Raw genomic sequence first — 21286 nt, 5'->3', positions numbered from 1 at the left:
TACTAGCAGTGAGCAATTGGAAATTAGGAATGTCTTAGAGCTAGTGTTGTAGCTTAGTGGTAGAGAGCTTGCCTAGCATGTATGAGATCCTGAATTTAATCCCTTGCACACCCCCTTCAGATTAAGGTACCATTTCAAGTAGCATCCCCCCCAATTTTTTTAAATACATAGGGACATAACTAGCAAAGTTTTAACAAGGTTTACTGAAAACTAAAATATTGAAAGAAATCAAAGTGTTAAATAATTGGAGATAGAAACCATGTACATGGAAAGGAAGACAGTGTTGTTAAAATAAAATGTCAAGTTGCCACAAATTCAACACAGTCTCAGTCAAAATCCCAGCAGGTTGGGCACATTTTAACTCACTGGTAAATTCAGCTGCTGCTGTTATCATTGTTATTTACTAGAATTAGCCTATGGTGGAGCTTGCTGCATTTGATACAGTGAGTTGCTTGTCATTTGAAATGTTCAAATAGAGATCAGTAAGACCTTATGCTAAGGGTGCTATATAGGAAATTACAGCATTAGATAGGAAATTGGATTAGATGATCTGTTTCAACTTTTCTAATGAAAAATCTTATGAATGTATTATTTATAGGTCAGTGATTTACATCTTTGGGGAAAGAGAGATACTATCATTCAGGGTTTTACAAGTACATATATGTTTTCTATAATAATCCTAAAACATTTCATGTAATAAAGGATGTTACTAATATGAATGTGTTACATGAGTGATTTAAGGCCTCTAATGACATTTGTTATACTTTTTGTTGTTGTTGTAGTTCATCAGGCTGACTAAGAAGGAAGATAATGTCAATCTTTTAAACTCTGAATTTTAATTATGGCTCTTCCAAAGTAGTATAAATCTCAGAGAAATATACTTTAATATTCATTTTAAGACAGCTTATGATATTCATATTTTCAGTTGCCTAGCATGTATGAGATCCTGAATTTAGTCAACCTAGTAAATATTTCTCAGTATATATCTCAGAAATTATCATTATAAGTTAATTATTTTACCAGAAAGTTAATTTTTAAAGATATTGTATTCTTAACATGTATTTTAAATATATATTGGTTATATGCTTTTATAACAATATAAGAGAACTTTAAATAATAAGTAAATAACCCATGGATTCTGGGATTTAAAAAATTGGCTGAAATATGACTAGTTACCTATTTTTACTTTCTTAATTTCAATAATACCTTGATTGAAATATGAATAACTTTTATTTTCATTAATTTCTTAATTTCCTTTCTATTTTAAAGCCCAACCTGAGTTCCTGAAACAGCCTGCTAATATATATGCTCATGAATCCATGGATATTGTATTTGAATGTGAAGTGACTGGGAAACCAACTCCAACTGTGAAGTGGGTCAAGAATGGGGATATGGTTATCCCAAGTGATTACTTTAAAATTGTAGTAAGTATTTTTTCAAAGAAGTCCATTTATTTCTGAAAACACTATTTTTAAATTTAATCACAAGAAATGTTATCTTATATATATACCAGTGTATATATTGCAAACAAAGAAAAAATGGAAAACTCATAGCAAAATTTGCATAGAATGTAATTTCTTCATTGGCTGATGAGAAAGCTTATCACAATGTATTTTCACAGCTTATGTGAGGTCAGATCAGCAAATCAGTGACTGAACTAAAAACTTTTAAGAGTCTACCAACAGTCTGGTGTTCTTACATAGCTGCCGCCATTTCCTGGAGAATAATTTGTGTGTGTGTGTGTTGTGTTGTGTTCCCAGTTGTCTTGACAACTTTTTATACACAGAGTGGAAATCTGTCCCTTAAAGTGTGGAAAGATGATTCCTTTGAAAAAATATCAGTAATTATATATAGACTACAAAAACTTAACCAAAAGTCATATACTGATGCCAAACCCTTCAAAATTAAGATGACCTAATGTCAGATAATTATGTGACAGTAGGAAAGATTCTTTAAAAAAGTAAGTACATTATCACATGATACCCCATAAATATGCACATTTTTATGTATCAGTTAAAAATTTTAAGTGCTAAATATATTAAGAATCTTAAGCCATAATTGCTTTTTACTTTATATATGTATATATATGAACTGCTTAGTAGACATTATCTAGTAATAATACATCATCATTAGCTAACATTATAATAAAAAAATTATCCAAGTTTAAGTAATAATAAATATTAATGTTATACCTTAAGATTTATACATGACATTCATAAGAAATATCAGAAGTAATTATAGTTGTTAAAGATTTAATAGCTTGTTATAAATTTGTCATAGAAGTAATTCATTCTTTTTGCGGGGGTTACCAGGGATTAAACTCAGGGTCACTCGACCACTAAGCCCTATTCTGTATTTTATTTAGACACAGAGTCTCACTGAGTTCCTAGCACCTTGCTTTTGCTGAGGCTGGCTTTGAACTGGTGATCCTCTTGCCTCAGTCTCCTGAGCCACTGGGATTACAGACATGTGCCACTGCGCCAAGCAGTAATTCATTCTTTTTTTAAAAATATTTTTTAGCTACACATAGACCCAATATCTTGGGTCTTTTTTATTTTTATTTTTATATGATGCTGAGGATCGAACCCAGTGCCTCACATGTGTAAGGCAAGCGCTCTACCCGTGAGCCACAACCCCAGCCACAGTAATTCATTCTTAAAGAGAAAGTATTTTCTACTTTTGAAATTCATGTCATGTTACAAAAAGTAATTCATAAGTATTTAACATTAAAATACAACCTGAATTAGCATTTTTTATTTTATCAGTATTTGCACATTATTGTAGATATTTTAATACCATTTTTATAGGGCTGGGGTTGTGGCTCAGTGGTAGAGTACTCGTCTAGCACATGTGAAGCACTGAGTTTGATCCTCAGCACCACATAAAAATAAAAATAAAAAAATAATAAATTAAAATATAATAAATAATAAATAAAATTAAGGTATTGTGTGTGTGTGTGTGTGTGTATATATATATATATATACACACACACACACACACACCCATACACATACACATACCACATTTAGTATGCAAGTAGCAATAGTTGACATTCATGCAGTGCTTTGTAGTTTAAGGAAAGCTCATATGTTTACAGTTTCATTTAATTTATGGTAGTCTAATCTGTTAAACTATTGAAATTACAGATAATTTTAGAAAAATAATACCTTAAATTCACTAATTGAGACTTTATCCATAGTCACATTGTATTGTTTGCCAGGTATTTTTCCAAAGAAAGATGTAAGTTTGCAAACACTGAGGATAAAACTTTCTGTAGGTGTTAGGTTCTTCACTGTAAATGACAGTATGTACTGCTGTAGTCAGTTAAGTCAGTACCTTGCTGATACTTTAATATAAAATCAAGTTAACACATAATTAGGTAGGTAATATTAAATAATTGAATCATAATATTTTATTTGTCTTTCTTCCTGAAAAGAATATATCCTTCAAATTTTGAACTCATTTTTCAATTAAATTATAAAATTTTACATGTGTTTTTCTTTCTTAGAAGGAACATAATCTTCAAGTTTTGGGTCTGGTGAAATCAGATGAAGGGTTCTATCAATGCATTGCTGAGAATGATGTTGGAAATGCACAAGCTGGAGCTCAACTGATAATCCTTGAACATGGTAAGAGGGGCTGAAATAGACAAAGGAGGCTAACTATGTGTTTGAAGAACCACATTTCAGGATATCACATTGTCAGCCTATTTGTAAAGGTCAATATATGGCATAACTAAGAGAAAAAGAATGGCAATTTAAATCATTTCTGTCATTTAAAATTACATAGAATTACAATGTCAGATAATGTTGAAAAGAAACTGGTATTAAGAAAAACTGAACCAGGTGTAGTCTTATATAAATTAATATTTTTTTAGAATTCTGTCATTTTAATCTTGCAAATATATTTCTGCCTTGTAAAGATTAAAAACTTCTTATACCGTTTATTTTGCATTGAAATTTTCTTCACTTTTTGCAAAATAAAATTAGCATGCCTTTTTTATTATTACCAAAAGCACATATGGGTGTTATACAACATTCAGTCAACACTGAAAAGTATAAAGAATCCCCCCTTCCCCTTTACTAGTCAATGTAAAATCAGGGAGAACACTATAATTAGAGCAGGGAAAGCTTAATGTAAAGAATTATTAGTTAGCTGGGTAGTGCATGCCTGTAATCCCAGGGTTAGGGGGGCTGAGGCAGGAAGATTGTGTGTGAGTTAAAAGCCAGCCTTAGCAATTTAGCGAGGCCCTAAGCAACTGAGCGAGACTCTGTCTCTTAATATAATATAAAAAAGGGTTGGGGATATTGCTCAATGGTTAAGTGCCCCTGGGTTCAATCCCTGGTACCGGAAAAAAAAAAAAAAATATATATATATATATATATATATATATATATATATATAAATAAAATAGATACCAGTTAATTATATATAGACTACAAAAAACTTAACCAAAAGTCATATTCTGTTATATAATTATTTTCTCATATTAAATTACTGAAAGTTAAATTATTGGATTAAAACAGTTCTGCATCAAATTGGTAAGGGAGACCATCAGGTACATTATTTATTTATCTATCTTTAACAACTAAATTATTTTTCTTTTTGAGCATTTCTCAAAAATTAATGAAAAAGATACCACTTTTAAATGTCTTTTATCCAAGTCAAATATGGTCAGGTACTAATGTGGTTCCAGGAAGAATTTCTGTGACAACTGTAGCCTGATGAGGGAAGCTAATTGGCAAAAATGACACCTACTATGACATCTCTTTAAAATAGCATATAGGATTTTTATGTGCTTGCTTTTGAAAATATAGGTGGAGTACTGTTATAAAAGACATAAAATATTAGAATTGCTTTTTTCTTTCTATGTTTGTTTGTGATCATTACTCTTCCTCATTCATTGGAAATGGTTTAAGAACCATGTCACTTTCCCATCTTAGCAGAATGCCTGAGAACAATTACCAAATAAGATACTAGCAGAATCCGTGAGGTAGATGGGCTTATTTTTTTTTTTACTAATGGCAGTGACTTTTTTCTTTGTAAACTTTCTGGCTATCTTGAGGTATATTTACATGGAATTAAGTAAAAGAACTTGAGCATACTTATGATTACCATTATAAATCTAACTCTAACAATGTAGATGATTGATGATGCTAGGAAGTCCCTAAATTAATCCTAATTGGGGTCTTCTCATCTTGGATGGTATAATAATTATAGTCATAGTGTGTGTGCTTTTTTTTCTTTTTGAGAACAATGTTTTATGGACTGCTGAAAATTTTTAGTGACCTTATCAGGAACTCAGGGATGTATTCATGATACATAGATAAGAAAGAAGAGAAGGATCATGTTATTAGTTTTGTTTTTTATTTTGCTGTTTTGTGTGTGTGGGGGGGGTTTACTTATTTATTTTTGAGGCAGGGTCTCACTTATAGTTCTGGAACTATAGGCACACATTACTGTGCCTGTCCTTTTTACTGCTTTGTTTTAATTTGCAAGATAAATGTTTATATGGGAAGGCTAAAAGAGGGACTGTAACAACAAAGATCTGATCTCTGCCTTTCCGGAATTTATATTATGGTGAAGAATGTAAAGAGGTATATTACAACTTTAATACCAGTCCAGATTAGGTTTATTTTATGTTTTATGGTACAAATAAAGCCACTACAATTCAGAAGAGAAGAATTCTGTGTGATCAGGGAATGTTTTTCGAGTTAGATGTCCCCTTTGTAATAGGACTTGAATGTTCAGATTTCCAATTGTTGATTTAAAAGATGATCTGAATCAGCATGGAACTAGAACAGAGTACCTGTTTTTGAAAAAAGGTGGCCTATAGAGGCAGAAGAGGATCACAATGCTTTCGTAAGTTAGGTTTAATTAGAATGCAGGCTGGTTCAAAGAATGTTGTTATGAGACAATAGTGAGATGATAATAAGTACATGTACTAAACAAATGAATAAAGAGGGTTCTAATAAACAAACACTAATGGTTTCTCTGAGTCAGATTATCAACTGATTGGATATTAAACATTGTTGTAGAGAAGTCAGAGATACTTCCAAGGTTTTATCTGGATGAGTGGAAGAATGATGATGCCTTTCAAATACAGAAAAGGAAGGTGAACTGAAGTGGAAGGGGCTCTCTACTTCTACTCAGGATGTAGAATATACAGAGAACTTTTCCTTTTCACTGCAAGAAAAACTTAATAAGCTACAAAATCATAACTTCTCTCTTTTCAGAGAGGTGAGCTTGCAATGCAACCTAGTAACAAATTCTAAAAAAGGAAAAATGAAAAAGAATGTAGTTATTTGAATTATTTTACCTTTGGCATAGCACAAAATAAAGAAATGGCTACCAGGAAAGTTGGCAAGAAGAAAACTTAAAAAAATTTAACTAATTTTTCAAGGCCAATTATGGGCTAGTTCCAAGGGTTCCACATTACAAAAGGGGTTCACATTTGCTTGCAGATAGTTTTCCCTTGGGCTCCACAGAGTACTCCCAATTAAGAGAGGGGGCAAAGCAGGAAACTTCAGAAAATTATCTCTGTGGTCTAGGAATGAAGGAGGTGTTTGCCTGTTGGAAGACAGACACAGAGATCCTCCCATGTAAAACCTCTTTATTTCATAAGTTTTTGGAGAGAGAGTAGAAGTCAAACCTCTCTGCTATTGTGGGGAGAAACTCTGGAGATACAGGATAAAGGCAAAAGCTCATTGCTGCTAGGAAAAGAAGAGAAAACACTTTACCTCTGAAAGAGGTACAGAAAATCACTTTAGGCCTCAGCATCCTGTGCCTATATAAAAAAGAAGAGGTCTTCTACTACGGGGGGAAGAGTCAGAAACTCCCACCTAGGATCAACATAAATGCAAAGCAGACTTGGGCTGCCATAGGAAAAAGAACCCTAAGACCTACCTGAGATTGAGGCTGAACCCAACAGTAAGCATAGCAGTCTATCAGTAGAAGAATTTGAAATCTTTACTGTAGGTAACTGTAATAACAGTAAAATCTCACACCAAGTTCAGTTCCTGACTAGATTGTCTAAACTCTACCACACTAATAGTTTAACAAAAGAATAAGTCTGCCAATATCTAAGTAAATAATACTTGCTGCTGTTCTGCACACCACATACTTCATTCAGTCAAAAATTAGTCTCAAAAAAAAAGCAAAGGCTCATTAGAGATATTGGTCTGAAGTTTTCTTTTTTTGATGTGTCTTTGCCTGGTTTTGGAATCAGGGTGGTATTGGCCTCATAGAATGAGTTTGGAAGAGCTGCCTTTTTTTTCTATTTCCTGAAATAAATTGAGGAGTATTGGTATTAGTTCTTCTTTCAAGGTTTTGTAGAACTCGGCTATGTATCCATCCGGTCCTGGGCTTTTCTTGGTTCGTAGGCTTCTGATGGTGTCTTCTATTTCATTGCTTGAAATTGATCCGTTTAACTTGTGTATCTCATCCTGATTCGATTTGGGCAAATCATATGACTCTAGAAATTTGTTGATGCTTTCGATATTTTCTATTTTATTGGAGTACAAATTTTCAAAACAATTTCTAATTTCTTCTATATTTCTGCAGTGTCTGTTGTGATATTTCCTTTTCCATCATGTACGTTAGTAATTTGAGTTTTCTCTCTTTCTCTTCGTTAGCATGGCTAAGGGTCTATCAACTTTATTTTTTCAAAGAACCAACTTTTTGTTCTATCAGTTTTTTCAATTGTTTTTTTTTTGTTTGTTTGTTTGTTTGTTTCAATTTCATTGATTTCAGCTCTGAGTTTAATTACTTCCTGTCTTCTGCTTTTGGTGTAGATTTGTTCTTTTTCTAGGGCTTTGAGATGTAATGTTAAGTCATTTATTTATTGACTTTTTCTTGTTTTAATTCATGGCATGGATGCAATGAACTTTCCTCTTAGAACTGCCTTCATAGGGTCCCAGAGATTTCAATATGTTGTACTTGTGTTCTCATTCACCTCTAAAAATTTTTTAATGTCCTCCTTGATGTCTTCTGCAACCCATTGTTCATTCAGTAGCATAGTATTTAGTCTCCAGGTGTTGGAGTAGCTTTATTTCTTATTTTATCATTGATTTTTTTTTTAAAAAGGCAAAGATAAAAAGCTTACTTGTTATTGAGAAATAAAGCAATTAACAGAATCAAACTCAGATTTTGTGTCATCTGTATATAAAGGCAATAGAAAGATATTCATAGAAAATATACTATGCACATGATATTTCTTACATACCTTTCTTTTAAAAATTACTCATAGCGGGCTGGGGTTGTAGCTCAGTGGTAGAGCTCTTGTCTCACATGCATGAGGCACTGTGTTTGATCCTCAGCACCATATAAAAATAAGGGTATTGTGTCCATCTACAACTAAAAAAAATATTTTAAAAAAGTTACTCAGAGATGTGCTTTGACAGATTGTACAATGAATCAAGCCAGGCTCTGGTGGTGCCTGCCTAAAATCCTAGCAGCTCGGGAGGCCGAGACAGGAGGATCTCAAGTTCAAAGCCAGCCTCAGCAACTTTGCAAGACTGTCTCAAAATGAAAAATGAAAAGGACTGGGATATGGCTCAGTGGTTAAGTACCTCTGGGTTCAATTCCTGGTACCTAAAATGAATCAAAACAAAGTAAAAAACAAAACAATACTGTTAACATCATATAACAATTGCACTCCTTCGTACTTACCTGAATGAGTTGAAAAGTTAGGTCCATATAAAATCTGCACACAAATGTTTTATAGGAGCTCTATTCTTAATTGCCAAAACTTGGAGCAACTAAGGCCTCCAGGCTGAAAATGGATAAACAAACTTAGGTACATTTATGAAATTGAATATTATTCACTGAATAGAGCATCTAAGATGGGACAAGTGTAATGTAACATTAGTAAATTTGAATCTTAAAGGAAAAGAGAATACAAACAGGACAAAGCAAATATTTTAATAGATAATAGCTATGAATTTAAAAAATTGAGATCAAATCACAGATCTAAAAAGAAAATCAGACAACCCTAGATGTACTAAAGACCAAAGTAGTATACTAGTAGTAGTAGTAGTGGTAGTGTAATAATAATAACAATGAAACAAAATACTCCTACATATCATAGACAAACTACTGGAAACTGAACATGAGAAAGTCTTGAAAGCAGCCAGAAACTGACTACATACAGAGAAACAAAGATAAGCATTATAGCAGACTTTTTGCCAAAAATAAAATCCTTAAAGAAAAAAAAAAAAAAACCTCATATACCCAGCAAAAGCATCTTGCAAAAATTAATGTGAAATAAAGACCTTTTTAGAACAGAAGTTGAGAAAATTCATTGCTAACAGGCTTGTACTAGAAGAAATGTTGAAGTTTTTCAGGCAGGAGTAGTGTGATACCTGATATATCGATTACTTGGAAGATCTTCACAAAGAAATAAAGCAAGTAAGAGTGGTAGTATTTTTTTAAGTCAATATGATTTTTTTTTCCTTTTAGTTATTTTAAGAAATAATTGACTGTTTATACAGAAGCCAATAGACTTTTTTCTGTAAAGAGCCAGATAATAAATAATTCAGACTTTGTGGGCAAAACAGTCTCTGTCACTCCTTTTTAAATCAACTTTTGTAACATGAAGACAACCATATATTTCAAACCAGTTTGACTATTCTGGTGAATCTGTATTTACAAAAACAAGTGTCAGGGACGAATTTTCAGATCTGAAATATAAGCAAAAACAGTTTATTATATATAAATTGTATGATAAAATTAGTATGTATCATATGACATAAAGAATTGAAAATTAGTGATTTGTAATATTCTTATACAACACATTATATAATATTATTTGAAGTAAACTGTGATAAGTTAAAGATGCATATTATGAACTTTAACAAAACCACTAAAAATAGAACAAATAATAAAAGTACAGTGGAATCTTAAAAAATAATTGGAAAAAAAGTTGGAAAAGAAAAAAGAATTAATAAAAATGCAGTAGAATGAATTGGACATAACTTTTGTATGTTCATATATGAATACATGACTAGTGTAACTCTGTATCATGTACAACTACAAGAATGGGAAGTTATACCCCATGGATGTATAATATGTCAAAATGCATTCTACTGCCATGTATTACTTTAACACAAAAGAATAAATGAGGCCAAGAAAATCTCCCCAAAACTAACAGAGGATGGTAGATTATTTGAATCCCTCTGTATCAGTTATTACATTAAAGGTAAATTTCTTTTTAAGGTAAATGGTTCTGCGCTGTAGAATAAATCTTAATAAATTTTGCCAGGATTTAAATCATAGAAAATGTCTTTAAAAACTAGAAACCAATAACATGTATCTGGGAAATTATACACCCTTCTAAATAATCTGTGTATCCAAGAAGAAATCATACAGGAAATTATAAAATATTTAAAATTAAATGAAAATGCAGCCCATCAAAATTTGTGGGATGCACTTTAAAGTATAGCTTTGAGAGAAGCTTTTGAAACCTAGGTTAAAAAGAAACAATTAAATCTAAAGCAAACAGAAGAAGGAAATTATAAAGAACAGAAATAAGGAAATGTAAAACAAATACAATGAGAACATAAATGAAAACAAGAGCCTTTTTGTTTGGAAAAGACCAATTTAAATACATTTAACCAGACTGATGAAGAAAACAGAAGAACACAGTTACCAATATCATTAGTGGAAGGGAAGATGTCACTGTGAATCCTACAGAATTTAAAAGGATATAAAGAGATATGAATAACTTTATGCAAGTAAATTCAAAAAGGAAGATAGTGGAACTGATTTGTTTAAGGAAACAGAATATCTATTAAGATGTATTGAGTTTGGGTTTCAGTAGAAAACCAGATGAAAATGTCTAGAACCACATAGCAGTCCATGCAAGAAACTCAAGAGATTGAAGAAGGAAATAAGTTTTGGTTTTGACAGACTTCAAACTTTTAAAGCAAACTTTTATTTTCCCACAAATTCAGGTAGTTGAATATTATTTTATTTTCTCTTTTGTTTGTTTGTTTCTTTTTTTAAATTTAATTTAATTTAATTTATTTATTTTAGTTACACATTATTTTCTCATAGCTAGAGAATATTGTGTCCTCATTAGTATTGTGGCATCTTTTATGCTATTAAAAATTGAAATCCCTTAACCTTATCCTTAGTAAATAGAGTCTATGATAGTATCTAGTCCTATTTCTCTGCTTTCAGAGGAATGTTGGTTATCCAGAGTTCATTTCCAAATACTTTCATGAAAATCTTCATAGACGCCATGTGATCTTGTGATCAGCTATTTGCCCTGTTTGTTTTTTTCCCCCTTAAAAGTCAAGAAATCCTTCTTTTATTATTATTCACAGTAGCTTTTGGCTAAAGATAATTGCTTTATGTTCAATTGAAGCTTTTCTTTTTTCTCTTTAGTACATTTTTAAATTTATTTTTTAGTTGTAGTTGGACACAATACGTTTATATTTTATTTTTATGTGATGCTGAAGATCATACCCAGGGCCTTGCATGTGCTAGGCGAGCGCTCTACCACTGAGCCACAACCCCAGCTCTTTTTAGTACATTAAAAAAATATATTTTTAATTGCAGGTGGACAAAATACCTTTATTTATTTATCTTTATGTGGTGCTGAAGATCGAACCCAGTGCCTCACCCATGCTAGGCGAGTGCTCTACCACTGAGCCACAACCCTAGCCCCATCTTTAGTACATTTTTAATGACTGTGAAATGGTCCATTAAGTAAAAGGTTCAAGTTTATTTAATCAGTCTATATTTAAATTGTTTCTAAGTTACATTATTATGATTACTTTATTTGTAGAGCTCCCTTACATTTTGCAATTATTTTTCTTTGCTTAGGTTCTGTGAAGTGGGAAACATTGGGTTGAAGAATAGAATTAGACAGGATATTAAACCCAGGGCCTTGTGCCCACTAGGGCAAGCACTCTACTAAAGAACCACACCCCAGCCTTTTATTTTTTATTTTATTTTGAGGCAGGATTTCTCTAAGTTGCTCTGGCTCGCTTTAAATTTGGCAGTCCTTCTGCCTCAGCTCTGTAGTACTTCGGATTACAGGTGTGTACCACCATGCCCGGCATAAAAATCCTTACTCTTAACTGTCATTCAGCACAGGTGGTTTTCCTTGAACCACTAATATTTTCTGTGGACTTACATCTCAACATCTTATTTTGTCTACGTAAAGATAGTGTGTGTGTTCTATTTTTTTTCTTTCTCACCACTTCTAGTTATTTCAATCATTTCTAATAGAACCTATTCTGTCATGCAGGTTTGTATGTCTTATCTATAGTCACTGTTTTATGCATATTATAAGTAGCACTTCATTGTTTTTGAATGTATCATTGTGAATTGAAATTGCAAATTAATATGGATAGAAATAATTATACATTACATGCATACATTACATAGAACATTGTATGCATACAATACAAAGTACATGGACAATCGGTGATCTGGAAAAAAATTATATAAAAATTTATATATTTACCTTATAAAAATAAAATATAATAGAGAGTTAAATGTAAACTTTTAATCAGAAATGATTAAAAGAGGATAGGGCTGGGGCTATAGCTCAGTTGGTAGAGCACTTATCTCACATACACAAGGCCTTGGGTTCTATCCCCAGCACCACAAAAAAAAAAAAAAAAAAAAAAACCAGAAAAGTGTGGCCATCTGCTTTCACTAAATATAAAAGGAAATAAGAAAATTTGTCATTTTAGGATAATAAATATGAAAATCTGTATATCAAAAATAGCTAAATTAAAAAGGAGACAAACTAGGGAAAAATATACCAATAATTATTCTAAATATCACAAGAATTATTGTGAATGAAGCAAGAATTTAGATAAATGGATATAAAAAATAGCATAAGTATGCAACTCGAAATAGAGCAAAAATAGACTATTTCTAGATATATAACAAACATTCCCCCCTTCAAAGATATAAAATTTAATGAAGATGTCATTCTTGCCCAATAATAAGGATTTTTTGTTTTTAAATGAACATGACTTTATAGCGGCTGCCTAGGGCGTGATTAGGTTTGTATCTTCACTCTTACTGAAAGTGTAATTTTTTATGTTCTTTATCAAAACCATTTGACAATTAGATCTTAAAAATTAATTTAGACTCAGCCCATTAATTGTTCTTTTTAGGGGTTTTTCCTAAGGAAGGAATCAGTGACGTGGATAAAGACTATTAATATCAGTATTAGCAATTTTAAAAGAAAAGAAGAAGAGTGATAAAGAGGATAAAGAGGGGAAAGAATACGAAATGACTGTAATGTCCCCAAACACAGGAAGTTATTGAAATAATTATAGTACAACCTTGTGATGGAAAACTTATTAGGCCATTAAAAATCATGTGTTTGAATACTTTTAATGATACCAGAAAAATCTTAGGATATAATTTCAAGTAGAAAAGTAAGATACAAAATTATATATATCAAATAATCTGAATTTAGGGGCCAGGGTTGTGGCTCAGTGGTAGAGCGCTTGTCAAACATGCTTGAAGCACTGGGTTTGATCCCGGTACCACATAAAAATAAACAAAGGTATTGTGTCCATCTACAACTAAAAAAATATTTAAAAAAAATAATCTGAATTTAGTTTTTTAAAAAAATATTTATTTTTTAGGTGTAAGTTGGACATAATGCCTTTATTTTATTTACTTATTTTTATGTGGTGCTGAGGATCGAACCCAGGGCCTTGCACATGCTAGGTGAGTGCTGAGCCACAGCCCCAGCCCCTGAATTTAGTTTTTTAAAAATTACCTGTGCACCAATTCACAATAGCAAGACTGTGGAACCAACCTAGATGCCCTTCAATAGACAAATGGATAAAAAAAAATGTGGCATTCATACACAATGGAGTATTACTCTGCATTAAAAAATGACAAAATCATAGAATTTGCAGGGAAATGGATGGCATTAGAGCAGATTATGCTAAGTGAAGCTAGCCAATCCCTAAAAAACAAATGCCAAATGTCTTCTTTGATATAAGGAGAGTAACTAACAACAGAGTAGGGTCGAAGAGCATGAGAAGAAGATTAACATCAAACAGGGATGAGAGGTGGGAGGGAAAGGGAGAGAGAAGGGAAATTGCATGGAAATGGAAGGAGACCCTCAGGGTTATACAAAAGTACATACAAAAGGAAGTGAGGGGAAAGGGAAAAATAATACAAGGGGGAGAAATGAATGACAGTAGAGGGGGTAGAGAGAGAAGAGGGGAGGGGAGGGGAGGGGAGGGGGGATAGTAGAGGATAGGAAAGGCAGCAGAACACAACAGACACTAGTATGGCAATATGTAAATCAATGGATGTGTAACTGATGTGATTCTGCAATCTGTATATGGGGTAAAAATGGGAGTTCATAACCCACTTGAATCAAAGTGTGAAATATGATATATCAAGAAATATGTAATGTTTTGAACAACCAACAATAAAAAATTTTAAAAAAATTTCCTGTGCACATTTGGACATTCTCATACCAAAATGCCAACATCAGTTAGTTTTCTTTGGGTAGTCATATTTTGTCAGTGTTCTAAAATACCATATATTATGTATATATAAACTGGTTTATATATATATTCTCTATTCATTCAGTAGAAGTTTTTCTTCTTTTAAATACTAAACTCACCTTTTAGTCAATACTGAAATGTAGAAAAGCCACTCAGACACATGTGGATTTCTTTCTTCTGGTAACATCATAGGTAGAAGGTAAGAGTTTGTGAACAACTTCTTTCACAGGAGAGTTGTGTTGTATTGCAGAAAGTAAGTAGAGCTGTGTGCAATCTGAAAGAGGAATGATGAAAACTGGGCTGCTTTGAGCCTTTTTCCCTCTGTATTTATTGGCCTTGTAAATCCCCAAGACAGGAATATAATGTGTACATGTGAATTTCCCAAATCTTTTTGACCATGGAAAGTCCCTGGTTGTTGTTTAGCAGATTAGTAATATTTTAAACGGCATTTTGGAAAACATTGATGTAAAAATAAATATGCATTGAAGAACAGACAGATTGAGGTTGGCAAACGGTAATCCACAGGCCTAGTCTAGCCTAAATAAAGTTTTGTTGGAATATAGCCAAATATATTTATTTACAGATTTTGTCCTGTCTGTGGTCATTTATACACTATAATAGCAGAAATTAATAGTTTATACAGAAACTAAATGGCCAATAAAATCTAAAGTATTTACTGTCTGGTCCTTTACAGAATTTTTTCCCCTCAGCCACTGAACTACATGACACATGTCTTTTAGCCCTGATAGTTTGTGATTCTAAGTTATTCTGGTCAGTGGAAGTCTATTTCACTTAAAACTATTTAAATAAAAAAGTAGAGTAGCGATAGGAAAAAGAGGGTGAAGCATATAAGGATTTATAGTCTTTCTTCTGAAGAAAGTCAAATCTGGTACATGAATAACTAGGAGGAAATATATACTCTGTGGTGCCATGGAGAACTGTCAGAGGGAAACTAAAAACTACAGATTCTGGGGGCATATCACTCTTACTCACCTCTACACAACACAGCCACTAGAAACAATGGAGTGAATTACTATAAAAGGAAAGAAATCTGATGTGATGGTGCTTGTCTTTATGTACCTTGTTTAATGTTGAAAGTATCTGAACAACTTCGACGGTTTCACTTCTGTAGGCGTTGTCTCATTCCTACCTGAAGAGTGGCTGTATGTATCAGCCTGCTAGAACATTATTTGAACTTTCATAATAATAGATAAAATATATAAAATATTGTATCACATTACCAGAAAACTGAATTTCTAACCAAATGGGTAAGTAGAATTTGAGAAGTTTTGTTTCAAACATACTTTCTTAAATACAACTGTTGATGTAATTAACAGTAACTGTTGATTTTAGATCTTGTGTCTTAAAATATTCATAAATAAACATAAACAGTATTTTTGTTTGCCATTTTAAATTAATATTGCCTGTTTTTAATAATTATCTATTGAGTAATATTTTCAAAACATATACATTTAAGTTGTGCAGCTATGTTAAGGGTAGTAAAAATTAAGGGGAAATACTGTGTTTTTTGTCCATTAATTTTATTTGTCTTTCTTCCTGTTAGCGTAAATTTAAAAATAGACTCATAAATGATTGTTTTAAGACTGGAATATAAAAACACAGAAATAGTTTTTTTATGTATGTTCTTTCAAACCAAGTCTAATGATTTTCAGTTTTTTTAGTTCCAATAGTGGAAGAAGAGTTGATTAAAAGGGAGTAATGTGAACTTGTTTTTAGTGAAGGAAATCCACACTTCACCAGTAGATTAAATGACTTCTAGGATATTATGGTCATGGTTGATAAGAAAACATATTGGGCATCACTTTTTTTTTGGACAGATAACATTTGTAAAAAATTCCATATAGTATCTGAGGTTAACATTGAATAATAGATTTTCTGGAATAAGTGACTAATGGCCTGGCATGAGTAAAAGTTGGCTAGATAGCAGGAAATTATTAGTCATTAGTGGAATATTTTAAATCTGAAGCACTAGGATATGTAATAGTGTTGGTGTTAGTGAAAGGATAAATTGTAATTGGTTATTTTGGTTTTTTTGTGACAGTAATTATAACTTTAGGCAAAATTTTACTCAAGATAACTGGTAAGTTTGACTTCTTAGTCAGAAATTTCATGTCTAAAAACTTTTTAAAATTGAAAATGCATCTAATGCTAATGCCTGGGTTCTAGTTCTTGTCTACTATTAACTTACTGAGTGATTGGATCAGATATTGAAATTTTGTGATTTTTTTTGTTGTTTTTTATGAAATTAGTGAATTAAATTATCTTTTAGGTTTTTATCACTTCAAATACTGTGTTAATTTCAGTTAATTTATAAACAAGCATTTATATTATATAAAATGTTTCAAAACATTTTTTGTATAAGATTGAAATAAAATATATTATTTACAGTCAGAATGAAACATTTCCAGTTAATAATTTTATGATATCCTTTTGTAACATGTGTAATGAAACAAACCTATGCTTTAAGTCTGCCATATTAGATTCATGTCCTGTCCCCACTGTAGGTGAGGTGATTAATCTGAGCATCCATTTCCTTATCTGTAAACGGTAATCTCTGCACAGCACACCTCTGAGAGGCAAATAAAATAATAGTATGTAAAGTGTTCTGTTAATTTTAAGTACTCTGTAACTTTAATATAATACTAATTTGGGGCTGCAGTTGTAGTTCAGTGGTAGAGTGCTTGCCTAGCATGTCTGAGGTATTAGACTTGATCTTCAGGACCATATTTTAAAAAACAAATATAAGTAATAAAATGCAATAACAAAAACTTTTTTTAAAAGATAATAGTAATTTGAAAATGCAAGCCAAAACACTCAAGAGAATCCAGTACTCTGCATTACAGTACATAAAAATGAAGGTAAAAGGCTAACTTCTTAAAACAAAGTGAAGTTTTTTTAAATTAAATTACAAAAATTCACTTGATATTCATTTAGATAATTTAAATTTGCAAAACAAGAAAATAATCGTATATGACCAGATTGTAAGGCATCTGAAATGGACTGGTAAAACTAAACTTGCACTGAAATATTTTAAAATAAACACAATACATGTTCATTTCAAAAATAACAATGTATAATTGACTGATGTAAAAGTAATTTGACTGATGTAAAAATAAATTTACTTTTTAACTCTTTTTCAATCTCTCTTTTTACATGTAGCTCTTGTTAAACATTTTCTATGTATTTATTTAGTAATAATTTTGTCTGCTCTACAAAATTATTCATTCGTTTGGCTGAGTGTAGTGTTGAAATAACTAACAAGCAGAGATGATTCTCTGCCCTCATGGAACTTATATTCTATTAGGGTAGACAGACAATAAACAAGTAAATGTGTAAGCAAAATATTGTGGGTTTTATATCTACTTCAAAGAAATATAAAAAAGAAGAAAGCTCTGATGAAGAATCATCAAGGATAGAGCAGAAGTTATTTTAAATAGGGTAAACAGATAGGGCCTTGTCAGAGTGGTATTATTTGAGGATCTTCCTGAAGGAATAGCAGGAATTTGAAAATGTGTTTTATACATTCACATACATATACACATTCATATATAACTTAGCAGAAGTTAGCTATTTTTCTGACTTCATGATTAACCAGTATTTGTGGGCACAACAGTACTTAGAGGTGTAACTCTTTTTTTTTTTAATTGCTCTATAACTCATCAGATTAGACCATGAAGAGACTTGCTTTTGAATTCCTTAAAGAAGTGTAATTTTTTGAAATGCAATTAAAAATAATTTAACATTCATATACCCTTTTATCAAACAGTTTTATTCATAATCAGTTATCTTGAAGATATAGTTAGCAAGTAACCAAAGATTCACATGCTGGACTAACATAAATCAGGAAACAACCAATAAGGGGTACTAGTTACATGCATGAAAACAATGAAATAGTAAGTGTTAAAAAGAAAAAGGTAGATACATGTATGGAAAAATTTGCAAGTTATTAAAGCAACTTGCAAAATAGTGTTCTGATTTCCTTTTTGAAAAAGATGAGAGGAAAGGATATAGATGGCTTTACAAGTCTCACAAGGCTACACTGCACAATAATCTGTTAATGGTGATTGTGTCTGAGAAATGGGGTTGGAAAAATCTGAAGAGTGGGAAGAAAGGACAAGAAATAAATGTAAAATAAAACTATTAGAAATTAAACTTGAAATATGTGAATGTGTACATTGATTTCTACGTTTTTCAAGGCAGTTTAAAGTCTTGTGAGTTTTTTTCTCAAAACAAAATGCTGTGGAAGAAAAAAAAAAAAAAACAGGGTAAGAATATTTGGTAACTATTTCCAAATGTTCTTTGTTACAGAATCTTTTTTTCCTGAAAGATGAATCATGTAATTCAAATGCTAAGGTGGTTAAATATAATTTATTAAAATATTTAAAACATTTTTTTAAACCAAGTATTTTATTGGGTCATGTGCTATGTAACAGTTACGTGGCAGAGACTGTGCTATATAGGTTCTTAGGGGAGATGACATAAAATCATAAACTCTAGTTAAGATAGACCTTAGAAATCTGATTACTTAGTTTAGCTGATCAGGAAAGTGACTTGCCTTAAAACTAGTTAGCATGAAAGTCAGGACTTAGGTTTTCAATTTCAAAACTTACTGTACTGAGCAAGTTTAATATTTCCAAGAGAAAAATAACTTATGTTCTCTTTTTTCCTTTTATGTTCTTGTAATTTCAAATTCATTCTTTCAAGTCAGTATTATAGTCATACTTATTGACAAGGTGGGTCAGATATCTCATTTTGCGAGCGTAGACATGCATGTAGTGAACCAAAGACAATCCTAGTTAACATCTGCCATCCCGGCATAATTACCCAAAGTACCTTCTTTCAATCTCAGAAGTATTGGGGTATGGATAGTATATTGCGTAGTCACCCCAGTTATTGCCAATTTATTGAATCTGAAAGGTTATACAGCCAAGTTAGAGATTTTATAGACTATGAATCTAAATCACTATAATGCAAGCTGTGCTGAATGCCAAAGTGCCACCTTAATTCTCAATGGGAAAAAAATAATTTCTGTCAGATTTGACAGACAAGGAAGATTTTTTGAACTATGTAGCGTTAGAGCCAAGTCCAGAAAGTTGTGTGGATTCTAAACTAGTTAGGTTACATCAAGATGGAAAAAGGATTTGTCTAAGATGTGTTAAGTAGAAAGGCCCAAAGTCCATTTGGAGAATAGCAGGCAGATGCTGAGAGCCACAGCCGAGTCGGAATGGCCCCTAGCATTTTGCCAGAAGTAATGGTTGAGAGGCAGCCAATAAGATGATGATTATTAAGTTAAGCTGTCTATAATTGCTGTGACTGGATGATGCTGGATTGAAACAGGTTGTGTATTCAATTGTATATAGACCCCTGCTGTCCGCCTCAGGTGCCCACTACTTTGGAGTTCTCCCGGGGATTTCTGGGGAGTTCCTGTTGGTTGGTGAAGTTCTGGTGGAGGGAGTTCCTGTTGGTGTGTGGTGTCCCTGGAAGGGCCGAGTGGGTGGCATTCAGGGGAGTTCGGAAATGAAGTTTGTTCCTGCTTGAGTGGCTCGTGATTTGTGCCCAGCCAGACTGTGGCAGGCAGCACAGTTTACTAGTATTCAGAGAAGTATGAGTACAGTAATATACAGCAGGAAGGTATGTATAGGCCACTTTATTTAATACCAGATCAGAGTGTTGGGATTTGTCAAGTAGTTAAGACCTCAGCAGATTTCATGTATGTGAGGAAAAAAGTAGCACTTTAAGAGGATTAATGTAGTGGAGGTGTGCTGAGTGGTTACAAAGAGGAAAATTAGGACTTTGTGATACCTGATTTGGTACAAAATTCAGATTGGTGTGATGTTGAAAACCCTCAACTAAGTTGTAGCACTGGAGAGACATTTTATCCTTTAAACAAAGAAGGACCAGATTTGTGGTTATTTGAATGTTAAGTGTAAGAGAGAAGAAAAGTTTAGAGTTTTATGCTAAGTAGAAATAGACTCTAGGGGCTGGGGTTGTGGCTCAGCAGTAGAGCGCTCGCTTAGCACGTTTGAGGGCTGGGTTCTATCCTCAACACCATAAAAACAAATAAATAAAATGAAGGTATTGTGTCTGACTACAACGAAAATACACACACACATATGTATGTATATAAAAGAAATAGACTCTATATAAATCTAAGGTTATGATCTTTAATCTTTTTAGGTTAAGAAAGTTTGTCCCCATTACCCTTGAGCTATGTTACAATGAATACTTGTTTTTTTTTTAATTATTCATTTTTATTTTGGTACCAGAGATTGAATACTTGTTTTTAGATAGCTTTGGTGAGCTAGATAGAAAGTCTTAATCTGTTTAATCTTAAACATTAATTTTATTTTTGCCAAAGTCATGGATTTTTAAGACCCAGAACTTTTGAAGTCTAAATAATAATATAGTCCTCAATGATAATTTTTAGTGTTCAGCTCTTAAATAGAAGTCCCACAGATGCCCTTTTCTGGACACAAATATAGATTTAGAACTTATCAGAGAGCAAGCTTGAATTTGAATTTGATGGTATTATTTCACTATAAAGAAAGAATCCATTATGCCGTGCCAAAACACCAGAAGGAGAATAGTATGTCTGAATATCTTTTGATTGGTAACTATATTTAAAAGATGCTAAATTATACAATAATGTCATAGTTGGCAGAATATCATTTGGACCTGAAAGACATCACTGACAATCTGGCTGCTTACAGACTTGATTTCAGATAGTTTCGATGCTGGATCAGTATGTTTTTCATTTTAGATTA

The 21286-nt window shown here is 32.2% G+C and overlaps 1 protein-coding gene across 11 annotated transcripts in view; it reads left to right on the top strand.

The window, feature by feature from the left end:
- The window catches only part of Neo1 (neogenin 1), a 247958-nt gene that overhangs the window by 136851 nt on the left and 89821 nt on the right, over window positions 1-21286 (top strand). For all 11 annotated transcript variants that reach the window (XM_058573828.1, XM_058573827.1, XM_058573825.1 and 8 more), the window contains exons 6-7: window positions 1270-1424; window positions 3509-3629. In XM_058573828.1, the coding sequence (XP_058429811.1) occupies window positions 1270-1424; window positions 3509-3629 (276 nt within the window). The remainder of the gene's footprint in view (window positions 1-1269; window positions 1425-3508; window positions 3630-21286) is intronic.

This window comes from Marmota monax, unplaced genomic scaffold, assembly GCF_021218885.2.
Source record: "Marmota monax isolate L192 unplaced genomic scaffold, Marmota_monax_Labrador192_F-V1.1 WCK01_AAM20220418_F8-fsc00111, whole genome shotgun sequence".
NCBI lineage: Eukaryota > Metazoa > Chordata > Mammalia > Rodentia > Sciuridae > Marmota > Marmota monax.
Note: the sequence above shows the minus strand (reverse complement) of the source record. Positions and strands in the feature narration are given on the sequence as shown.